Genomic DNA, 12,691 nt, shown 5'->3' on the forward strand with positions numbered 1-12,691 from the left:
CCTATACTGTCATCAGTAATCATAGAGATCTAGACACGTGGGAATCTAACCCGGAATTTAGTCTGTCTGGTGGGTTGCTGGTGTAACGGTGAGCTTATAAAGACACAAACCTTTTCCCTGGTCTGTTTCAGAGATTACAGACTGGCCTTCCATTTAAAACATGCTATGGGTACCTCAGCAAACTCTGGGGTCGTCTGGGTGCAGGAAAAGAAATTGAGATTCATAGAGTGTATGAAGCAGATCCACACATAAAACCCCGACAGCTGGGTCTTGCACTATTGCTCAAATGAGAGCAGTGAGTGGTATGCGTGTCCTCTGCAGAGTAAAGACTTCGGGGGGGGGGGGGGGGGGGGGGGGGGAGCTTCAAATATCTGCAGGGTTGGACGTTTTTGGGATGTTGATAAGGACTTCTGCCAAAGAGGAAAAAAGGGAAGGGTTTTTATCTGCACCATGGCTCAGTAAAAGACAGCAAAATTACATAAAATTGCCACTAGCAACTTGTCTATTTGCAACCTTGCTGCATTGAAAAGGCTGCTTCCCAGCAAGCAGAAACTGACCTGACATTAACAACACAACTCACACTCCCAAAAGAGATGGATACCCTGAAAAGAAACCCTGAAAATATCCATGAAGTTCTAGAGCAATGTTTGCATGATTTTACAGTTTTTGTCAGTCGCTTTAGTACATTTCTCAGATCAGAATGAAATTCCCAAAACTATTTGTTCAATCCTCACATCATGATGTCACTTGTGCACATCATATAAGCAGTTTCTCACTTCTTTGAACAAGTTGCAATTGCTTTGGTACATCCATGCAAATGATTATGTGCAATTCTCTGCTCTTTGCTACATTATCAATTGTTTATCTCATGTTGATCAAAATGTATTATATAGTTCACTGTGCAATAGTCTTACTCCTCAAAACTCCTAGTCATTAGTTCATCGTATAAGTCATTAACTGCAAAATGGTTGACCAAGTTGTCATAATGTGACAAACATATTTCGCTGCATTGCAAGAGAGGATATTCGCTGTGATGTGGATGAGAATTTGTGGCCTAACATACAGGAACGACAAGAAGTGTAGGAAGACCACACCAATTCCTACTGCACTGCCTGTACTTTTCCCTTTGTGTTACTGTTTGCAGTGTTTTTTTTCTATGTTGGTATGACATGGTCTGTCAACAAATTACAATATGAACAATAAAAGTGTAAATGTGAATCTTGTCCAGTTTCTTTGAATCAAACAAAAAAGGTGTAACTTACATTTTACAATAATTGTCATCCAAACTTTAGCCATAGTTTCCATCAGAACCTCCCTCTAAAGTACACAGTTACATTGACAACATGACTTAGTCATTTGACTGTCTTGTTCGTAGACAATGACACAAGGACTTGACATTCTGATGGCACTGACATGTTCAATGACAAAAAGACTTGAGAGATGAACTAAAGATTTTGAGCAAGTTACAGGCTTTTGCAAGAAATCCATAGTGTTTTGCTGCTTGTACAAATTGTTGTGAGAAATGCACACACGTATTTGCAAACTTCAATTCTGATCTGAGAATTGTACTAAAGCGACTGAGAAAAACTGTAAAGGATTCAGGTTCATAAGACAAGTCACTTCTCTTTAGGTGGATGGTTTAAACATCTGGGAGGTCTGTTCGCACATGGAGGACAGGTGGAGCACATTTTTTTTCCTATGGGTGCTGCAAGCAACAGGTTGTAGAGAACACTTATAAAACACATGAAGTCAAGTAGGTGAGACGCAGGCATGTCTTACAGATTTTACAGTCAGAGTGAATGCAGCATTTGCACATCAGTAAGGAGCCAGTACTCGCATCTTACAAACAATTAGAGTGTGGAGTAAGGATATTGTATGACATAGGTGTGTGCAAATTACATTAGCCTTATGAACACTACTTCACATTACACTTACAATACCACATTTACAACAATGGTACAATCCTATTTTTTGGCATCTCTGACGGTGACTGAGCCCCAAAAGAACTGCCAGAAATACCTGTGCTCCCTTTAAGATGCATCTGCTACATGTCTGCAACCCTCTACAACAGGCCTGAACAACCAAAAAAAAGTACAGCTCCTGGACGGGTCAACCTCCCTATGGGTACATGTGACTATGGTTTCAGCTGTTTATCTTTAACACATATTTACCAACACAAATACGGGAGTTGAAAATGAACCTTAGCTGGGGAAGAAATCTGTAGGAACTCCGGTTAAACTTCACACTCCTCCATGACGAGAGAAGCCCTTTGTAATGGTACTATTGGAGAGAAAAACCTGGATGCGTTTCTAGCTATGAACAAGTCCAACCAGGAAGACAACCTATGGAAGAACCAGAACGTATGGAGAATGGAGAGACTTCATCTTCCAACTGGCTAAGAAATGGATTTAGGACTCTAGATCCCCATGATGACACTACTGGATGAGTAGATAGATAGATAGATAGATAGATAGATAGATAGATAGATAGATAGATAGATAGATAGATAGATAGATAGATAGATAGATAGATAGATAGATAGATAGATAGATAGATAGATAGATAGATAGATAGATAGATAGATAGATAGATAGATAGATAGATAGATAGATAGATAGATAGATAGATAGATAGATAGATAGATAGATAGATAGATAGATAGATAGATAGATAGATAGTCTCCAAATTTAGCATGTTATCAAATCACATTGTTTATAAAAAGCGCTCTTTATGTATCGCAGCTAAAAGCGCTTCTGATCTATTATTGCTCTGTGATGCTTTATGAAAACTTAATTTCCAAAACGGCTCTTTGTTTCAGACATTTGCTGTGAATGCACAAAGGTCTCCAGTTCAGGAACTTATAGTTGGTCCATAAAAATCTTATGAACTGCAGTTTGTCTACATGAATCACAGCGTCTGACTGCATCAGCAGCATGGGCCCTCTTACAGCTCAGTTTCAATAAAGGGATTGCTTCAGGACTTCCTCTGACTCATCTGACTGCTTCTACAAACAACGTAGAGAGAGCTTTCCTCCAGAAAAGCGCTGGTTCATGTGTGCGCTGCGGTCCATTAGTTTGTTCACACCAACATACCCCGTCTGAAACAATCACCTCTGGGTTGTTGTGTACAACATGACTGAATCCTCAAGAACAACCAGCACCAGCTTGATGAATCATGTAGTTTGCAAATGAACTGCAAAATGCTCATCGCGCCACAGAACTACTTTGCAATTCTTAAGATGCTGCTCTGGCTGGAACACTGGGGGATGTGTCACCAACCGAAAATGTCAGAGGCAGACAGCATGTTCACTGAACTGCGCCAAAACTGGACCATAGACCCTAAAATATTTACTGCTGAGATTGCAGAAAATCTGTGAAAAGGGGAAGTGCAGAAGCCCTAAGGGTTAGAGTCAAAAGTCCCCAAAGAAGTTTGAGAGAGAAAACAAAAGGAAAACTGCAATTTTCCAGCAAGTGTAGACCGTACCATGGTTTCATTAAATCAATAGGGGAAAGTAGAAGTCGTTTTAAATCTTGTCATCTTACCTCAACAAACAGGAAGCACGGGAGGATTGTGCTGCTGCTCTTCACACCTGGTTTCTGCTCAGCTGCCATCCCTTTGTTTTTTTCTCTGAACCAACCCATCTTCCCAAGTCCTTATCCTAAAGATGAAGAGACCAGAGAGCAAAAGTTGAGAGAAATTCATTTAAAAAAATGAGCAGAAGGGATTTGCTCAGCTTCTAATCTTTATCTTTGCTAGAGATTTCTTTTAAAGAGAATTAAAAAAAAAACTTAATACACATAGAGAAATATTTAGTTGGTCATTTGCAGTTGCAGAGATATACAAGCAGTCTTGTATCACTAATGAAGAGTTCGTACCAATGAACAATAACCTGACATTTCTTTAAGTGTGGTGTTTTTGAAGAATCCTCTCTTTTTGTAGTTTTTCCAGTCTGCTTCCTGTGTTTTACCCTTTTCAACCACCAGAGGTCCTCTGTTCCTGCGGACTTCCCTCTTTCATGCACCATATACCCTCCCAAGACTGGTGTTTTTCTTTGGAATCAGTTTGAGGTGATCCGTGACGAGTTGAGAATGCATTTTAAGCATATTAAATATGCTGCTGCTTCTGAAGGCTGCATTGTACAGGGTGATTGATGCCACCACAGTGTCATAGAAGGTCCTCAGAAGTGGCTCCTTGACCCCAAATGACTGCATTTTCCTCAGGAGTTTCAGCCGGCTTTGTGCTCACAGCTCACATTAGTCATCAGAGTTCTGTGTCATCATCATTGGAGACGTGCCTAAAGTCTTGTCTCCAACGATAAAAGTCGAGGAGTCTTGTTAAGCAAGAGAAAGGGGCCCAGGACAGTCCCCCTGGGGGCCCTCAGACTTCAGCTTAGAATACTTGTGAATTTTTTAGAACTTGTGGGGTGAATATACAGAGCATGATGAACTGCACTGCATTATTTATTTCTATACCAGTCTTTACACTAAATTTTTACTAAAAAAAAATCCTTTCTATTCAGAAAGGCAAGTCAAAGAGCTTAAAAATGCAAAAAGCTTTACCACCATTAAAACATTTAAAAGAAAATTCATAAAAATAGAAAAATCATCGTGATGTAAAGCAAATAAAAAAAACTAATAGTAAGCGATCACAAATGATTCTGATTCATTTATCTGTTAAAAAGTAAAAGCAATAGAAATTTAAAGAATAACTTGATGCTTTGGCTTGTATGTTCTTTAATTTTAAAGTTGATCAAGTTATTTAATTTGGATATGGATTCTTAACTATAAATTTAAATTGTATAAGGTTTTTAATTCTTTTCCACTCCCCGGGTAATGTTGATAAATCTTAAGTTTATAAAAGCATCAGGAAATGTGTGGTGTGTTCCATGATGGTTTGTTTTCTAAAACTCTTGCAAGGTTTTTAATAAACTTAAGAGCTCCCAAACACTTAAAGAGAACTGCGTTTTGACAGTGCCTTTAATCATGTTATTGGCCCCTGAAAAAGTCTTGTTCGGGTCTCAAAAAACTACAAATTGGCTCTGCAGTACCTCACACCCACTTTTAAACATACATTATTGTAATTTTTGCTATCTTAATCAGTGATTTATAAAAATATGTTTATGCATATCTGCAAGATGATAAAACAAGCTAAAAAACATCTTTTTACATTGAACACCTGACAGATAAGCTCAAAAAATGTAAAAGGACGAAATGAAGAAAGAGCAAGAATCCGCACACACAGCTGGTGAGCTGAGATTTGGATTTGCTAGGGTCAAAGGGCAGCACTTGATTATCCAGCGGTATGTGAGGATTGATCAATTTCCTGTTCATTTTTTTTATTTATCATGCTTGATGTTTAAAATTCCACTCCAATCATCTTTGGATTTTAAAAAAAAAGCGTTTTTGTTTTTTTAAAATGACCAAAAAAATGGTTGCTTTTCTAGGTCATACTTTCTGCAGAGGGGCAAGAGGTCATAAAAAATTCACCTCTGAGTTGTATCTGGAACTGTTGGCCCTGAGTAAGCCCACCGCTACTTCCCATCATCCATCTATTTACACTGCTGTCCTGCTGGTTTACAGCCCCTCACAATCCCAACATAATAATTCCTGCGTAACAAAAGCGGTGAGCAGTGTTGAAGCTATCCAGCCGTCCAGTTTAGATCCAGATTCCAGCTCAGATGAGGAAAACAAAGACGTTTATGGATCTATTGGTCTGACAGTGGCTGCATCAGAATGGAGCGGAGCAGGGAGCTTGTGGCCCACCCATCGTAATTTCTATGTCACAAATACAACATTTATTAGTAATTTATTAATACAAAGATACTCAGAAATGCAGTTTTAGGCTTAATTTTCTTCATGTATGTCCTCTGTCGTCATGAAAAATGCCACAAGAACATGTTAAAAACATCACCTCCATCAGAATGGGCCTTCAAGTTTCCTTTTGTCATGTTTCCTTTTGAGAAATACCGTCTAGTATTTCCCCACCCCCCTGCTGTCTATTTAATACCTTTTTGGTCTTAATTTGACTTGTTCAAGTTGAGAATTTTGACAGATTATTTATCTTTTAGCTTTGTCATATTTAAGTTGAATTGTTTTTGCTACTGTATGTATAAATGTATATGAGCTTCTGCCACGATCCTTCATCGGCTGCATTTGGTTCCTCCATCAACTGCAACTCCTGACAATGTTGTTACCACCCTGAACCGACATATTCTTTGCTACAGTAGCAGTCAGACAGTCCACTTCTTCCGTATTAATGTAACTCCACGAATCCCAGTTGGGCACATTCTCTCACTTGAAAAGATAAGAGAAGCCTGTAGTTTTCATTTACCACAACTATGAGAGACAAAATAAGAAAGAGAAATCCGGAAATTACCATCTCTGATTTTTTAATAATTTATTTGTATATTATGGTGGAAAAAGTATTGGGTCACCTACAAACAAGCAGGATTTCTGGCTCTTACAGACCTGTAACTTATTCTGTAAAAGGATCCTCTGTCTGACACTCATTACCTGGATTAATGGCACCTGTTTGAACTCGTCATTGCCATAAAAGACACCTGTCCACAACCTCAAACAGTCACACTCCAGACTCCACTATGGACAAGACCAAAGAGCTGTCTAAGGACACCAGAAACAAAATTATTGACCTGCACCAGGCTGGGAAGACTGAATATGCAATAGGTAAGCAGCTTGGTGTGAGGAAATCAAGTGTGGAATTGTTAGGAAGTGGAAGACATACAGGCCCCTCCAAAGTTTGCTAGAGAGCATTTGGGTGATCTAGGAGAGGATTGGGAGAATATCCTATGGTCAGATGAAACTAAAATAGAACTTTTTGGTAAGAACTCTACTCGTTGTGTTTGGAGAAGAAAGAATGCTGAGTAGCATCCAAAGAACACCATACGTACTGTAAAGCATGGGGGTGGAAACATCATGCTTCAGGGCTGTTTTTCAGCAAAGGGACCAGGACGACTGATGTAAAGGGAAGGATGAATGGGGCCATGTATGGTCAGATTTTGAGTAAAAACCTCCTTCCATCAATCAGCAAGGGCATTAAAGATGAAACGTGGCTGGGTCTTTCAGCAGGACAACGATCCCAGACACACTGTCCTCCTAGCCAGTCTCCATCTCAACCCCATAGAAAATCTTTGGAGGGAGTTGAAAGTCTGTGATGCCCAGCGACAGCCCCAAAACATTGCTGCTCTAGAGGAGATCTGCATGGACTCTAAGAAGTATATTGACTGATTTTGCAACTGATTTTCTGTTCAACACTGAGCTTCTCTGGAGCAGCAAAATTAAACTTTTAAAAGGAATGCCCGAACTACAATCACAATCGGTTTTTTTAATCATAATGTTTGAATTTGATCATACAGCAGAAAATTCTGACTCTTGTTTTGAGTCAACAACACTTATCCTGAAATCAAACAACCATTTAAACACTGAGGCTCGAGCAAAAACACTTACAGACAAGAATTTGACCCACAGAGAAATATTGATGTTTTTTTTTGGTTTGGCAAGTAGTATCAAAGAAGTTAGAATAGTTATATTTTAAAGAAAATAAAGTCTTGATTTAAACTTCTTTCACTTTTGGCTTTGCCCATCAGGGGTTGCCACAGTGAAACAACCCTCCCCTGAGGATGGGTCACATAGTTAACTTGGCAATGATTTTACGCCAGATGCCCTTCCTGATGCCACCCTCTCAATCCAACTGGGCTTGGGACTGGCACAGCAGCAGAGAAGGGAATAGGGAGCAGCCTGTAGTTGAACCCTGGTTTCATGGACGGAAGGTGCTGCAAACCAGCACGAGCTAAACCAGCCCCTGTAAAGTTTTGATGTAACCCTTGTGCTATCCTAGGCACTTTAACGTTGGGAGTTGGGTCATCTAGACCCACTAAGACAGTGCTCTGAACAATTTTTCTTTAATGATTTGTGATCTTCACTGGTGTCCATGGATTACATGAAATCTTTCCACCTCTATCTACCTTTGTCATGGTAGGAATAACACGTTAATGTAAGGGTGGGGTCATCTAAGATAGCAGAAGGGTTAAACAAAAATGTTCCTTCCTTCAAATTCTAGCTTTACCTGCACAAAGGAAAGGCCTGAGAGATATATAACAATGGGGCGGCCGTGGTGCAGCGGTAGGGCGGGTCGACCCATGATCATAATATTGCAGGTTCAATTCCCGCCTTGCACTAAACAAGGCACTAAACCCCACCTTGCCTCTGGTGATAGGTTGGCGCCAGTGTTTGGCAGCAGAGCCGCCACCAGTGTGTGACTGGGTGAAAAGCAATATATAAGTATAAGCCATTTATACACCAAATAAAGCATCCAGCCAGGCTCTTAGCAGGCTTTCAAACATCATAATATGCCCACCAAGTCTGCTTTCAGAGAGCTTGTTTTTGTGTGTGATGCCTGTTCCAAACAAAGGAGTATCTGTGAGGGTAAAATGCAAAAGTCTCCAGTGCTTTGAAGCAACATGCAAAGCAGAAGAAACAAGAAAGAGAAGGAGCAATGCAACCAGAGAAACAGAGATGGGAACTTGGACTTAAGACTCAGACTTGAGTTGCACTTGAGTCCCACGCTGAGGCTTAAGCTTTGATTCGAGTTTTAGGTTTGGGACTTGTGAACATTATTTATTTTCTTATCCTCATTTTTAGCATAAGGATTTGGCTGTCAGCTCTGAATATAGGAACTCTCTTTTGAGTAATTTTGCACGTGTTCTTGCAAGTTGGTTTATTGACAATGTGTGACGGTAAAATATTCATTTTAAAATTACAACTGAAGACTTGAGACTGGACTTAAACTTAAACGCAAAGACTTGACTTGGACTTGGAAACAGGGACTTGTGAGCATCTCTGATGAGAAGTAAATTACAAACTATCTGTCCAGAAATGGTGGGGGGAAAAATCAAGATTTAGGAAGAAAATTCTGAGCTAACATGTTTGATGGGAGTGATTTATTCTCAGCCTTTTCTAAACTCTGACAAGGGTGACGAGCCTGCAGCTTAATTAGTATGGAAAAATCTGTCATCTGCTCACTGTGCAGAACATAGAAACAGTGCTAAAGGCTGAATAAGTCACTTTTTTTGTCTGCTTTTGTGCTCTATTTGCTTATCTTCTGAAATCTGTGCTCACAGAAAAAATGAAATCGTATTTAAGCTGCTCTCTTCTTGTTTATGATTCAATCTGTTTTGATATAATTACAGAAAATGAACTTTTACACGTGAGCTTCAAAATCCTTTTCAGGACCATTCAAATAGTTTCATGTTTACAGCATTATTATCAAAACAAATTAAAACCCATCTTCGGTTATATTTCTCATGATGAGCTGTCAGTCCTCCTTTGCCAGCTCTGAACACACTGAGTGAGGTGTAAAAACATGTCATGAGTGTTGATTTAAAACCAAAACCAGTCTCCTTTAGACAACTCTCAGTAAAATCCACCTGCCTTTAATATATCCGTAATAACATGACAGACTGAAAAGTGTTTTTTTTTCCAAAATAGACTCAATTATCTGATTGAAGGTTATGAGAATGTTATTATTTTCAAAAAAACTATATGACCTTTGATCATGGCCTCCATTACTTAATAATTAAGCAATTTTACACGAATTAAGTGCATAAAATGAAATAAACAATTTCGGAAAAAATGGACTACGATGTGATTTATACTTAAAATGTAATGATAGAATAGTAAAAGTAATGATATTATGTTCTAAAGATACTGAGAGTTGGATAGTGGTACTGCTTGCACCTTTAGAGATAACCAACAAAGAAAAGATTCACATGAAGAACTCTTCAGGACCTCCACTTTGCTGAAGGCCAAGAAAAGGAGAACTTGCAGGACTGATTCCAGAAAAAAAGAGGAGCGACAGAGGGACATCATCGTCCTCCTTCTGTGTCAGGTGTGTCTGAGAAAAATACTGCTCCAGCCCAAGGCCAAAACAGAGCAAGAAGAAGCAAAGCATTGTGGTCCAGTGCTGTTCAGATCAGTCAGGAGGGTTATGATCTGTGACGAAACAAAACAACCCCCATCCCATAAAGGATGGCAAAGCATAAAAGAGCCACAGCATCGGAGTTCACCTGAACCTGGAGGTCTGGGATCTCTGCTGTCTGCCACCTTCAATCCTGCTTTGACACCATTTACACCCAGCAAGTCACCACTGGGTTTATCACAAAGTCAGAAGACCTGCCAAGATACCCCATTTTTAAAGAAGATCTAACAAGAGATTGCAGATTCTCACGGGCAGAATCTGACTTGGCAGCCTGGACTAATTTCTAACTCGAGACATATGAGCACAATTTAACTATTTTACCTTCAAACACATTGAATTCATCATTTAACAATAATGTTGCATTGGGTTGACATGTTGTGCTGCATTTCAACAGTAAACTTCTTTGCACACATGTTCTAAGGTTGTTATTTTGGTGGCCAAAAACCAGAGCAGCCCAAAGCTGTAGCTGTCAGGTAAGAGGAGTGTTACCATAAAATACCAATCTTTGAGAAGAAAGTAAATAGTATTTACTTAAGAACTGACTTTAGTCAAAAGTAACTGGTGATATAAGTGCTAGATAACAATATAAATCTTGTTCATGTCCCTTCAGGGGTCCCCACCGCAAATCAACTTTCACTGATTTGCACAGCTGGTTCTGCAGAGAGTTGACCCCCGGATGCCCTTTCTGACGCAACCCTTTATTTTATGCGGGCTGGGGACCAGCACAGGTCAATGTCTGACATTAAATGGTTTTCTTATTTATTTTCAGTTCCTGACTGTGGTTCTGTGATGGCTTAAATATGAGTTTTAAAATATTTTTTTTGTTAAATATGTTAATGATAACAGAAACCCATAAGTGATGCTCTGAAAATGTCCTGAGACATTATGAAAACTCACCTGCAAATGTCATTCATTTTTGCAAACAGTTGCAAATAATTTTCTTTTAACTGTGACACGTTACACTTGTATTAAAAGTTGCCAAGTTGCAACTAAAGTGCAGTTTTTGAAATAGAATTGTGATGCGAAGGGCCTGCGACAGACTGGCGACATGTCCAGGGTGTACCCTGTCCTCCCCCACGAGTGGCTGGGATACAACGGGTTTAGAAGATGAACGAATGTTGAACGGCTCCTGGTTTCAACTGTTTTACAGCAATGGAGCAACATTTGCAAGTTATTCTGACAGTGAAAAAGCAAGACTCTTTGTAGGTTTAGCTGACGGCTTATCAACATGGTTTTACTTGCAAATGAATCTTAGTGTGAATCAACAACAAGGATTGCACACAGACTCTTCAGTGAATTGAAAAATCAGATAGTAGGAGTTACGTTCTAAAAATAACTTGCGATAAGTGAAATCCACAAAGTAAAGATACAAAGACAAAAATGCAAAGAATTTTTTAAAGCGGTAAAACTCCTCAATACACACTTTATCCACTTTTCTCTCTTGTTTAAATGTCATTTAAATTGTAATAATGAACGTAGTTTGCATAGGTGATGTGGCACGAAGGGGATTGATTGGCAAAATCAACAGCCAATCAGGACGCAGAACACAGGGCGCTAAAAATAAACACAAGTAAGAAACATTGCAGTAGTAGTATAGTTGTTGCTACTTGATTTTTGGACATTTCAAAATGTTTTGCTTCTTACAAACGATGTTTAAAAGCTCTACTAACGTTTTGAGACACTAACTGCTTTGCTTTGACATGTCGACATCAACAGTTGTCTGAGCAATGAGATGAAGCCCTTACTCCAAGGGATAAACGTACTTTGTGTCAGTGTAAATCTATGAAAACACCAGTTCAAATGTAAGCCAGTACATGGAGGGATCTAGTTAATCTTATAATCCTATTCCATTGGTTTTAGGTTCAGTTTTCCTCAAGTAAATATTACTCTTATTCTTTTTTGCTATCTGGATTTGGTCTTATCTGCTTCTCGTGTAACTATTTTCACAAGTTTCAACTAAACTAAGCAAAAAGCTTGAAGGGTTAAACAAAAAGGTCCATCTGGACTTGATTGCATTAACCATGGCTGTGTGAAAAGAAGCTTAATCTGATCAATCAGTTGGAGAGCATAAAGTCTACCTGTTAGTGGAGACAAGACCATAATGGGTTTGGTCAAAGAGACAATCCCATCAATCTATTTAAGCTGGGCGGGAGTCAAAGTCAGGAGGGACAAAGAAGACACATCAACACACACATTTTTTTGCAGGTCATCTGAATGCAGCATTTGCAGCTTTATTTGAAGAGCATAGACCCAGTCAGACACATGTCCTCTGCTCTGCTGCTGCAGTCCCACACTGTGCTCCAGGACAAACCTCGTGCATGCATGCTCATGCAACAAACGGACACAGCAGTGTGGATCAAACTGCCCTTGCCAGGAAAGGCGCCTGCATGAGAGTTGTCTCTTTTAATGTTTGAATCCAAACCTGTCTTCTGATTTTTTTGTATTATTTCTGTCATTATGAGAATCAATTTATAGAGATGGGAGATTTCTTTTTTTTCAATGGGTTTGCCCTGAAACTCTTCTGCAGGCATTATTGTCCCATCAATCTTGCTCCTGTCAGATCCATGTGTTTACTCAGCAAATGCAATCCCACTGACCATATGCCGAGCACATGCACACACAGAGGCTCTGCGCACAGGCAGATGAAGACATTATCAAAGAGCTCCCACTCCTCGGATTATTTTCAAGAGCCTCCCGC

The 12,691-nt window shown here is 39.4% G+C and overlaps 1 protein-coding gene across 5 annotated transcripts in view; it reads right to left on the reverse strand.

Annotated features, from left to right (window-relative positions):
- Positions 1-12,691, reverse strand: part of plppr2a (phospholipid phosphatase related 2a) — a 70,990-nt gene that overhangs the window by 57,606 nt on the left and 693 nt on the right. For all 5 annotated transcript variants that reach the window (XM_020705500.3, XM_078950822.1, XM_078950823.1 and 2 more), the window contains one exon: positions 3,543-3,658. In XM_020705500.3, coding sequence (XP_020561159.1) covers positions 3,543-3,641 — 99 coding nt within the window. In that variant the 5' untranslated portion in view covers positions 3,642-3,658. The remainder of the gene's footprint in view (positions 1-3,542; positions 3,659-12,691) is intronic.

This window comes from Oryzias latipes, chromosome 8 (assembly GCF_053564925.1).
Source record: "Oryzias latipes strain Hd-rR chromosome 8, Olatipes_Hd-rR_3.1".
In the NCBI taxonomy this organism is placed as follows: domain Eukaryota; kingdom Metazoa; phylum Chordata; class Actinopteri; order Beloniformes; family Adrianichthyidae; genus Oryzias; species Oryzias latipes.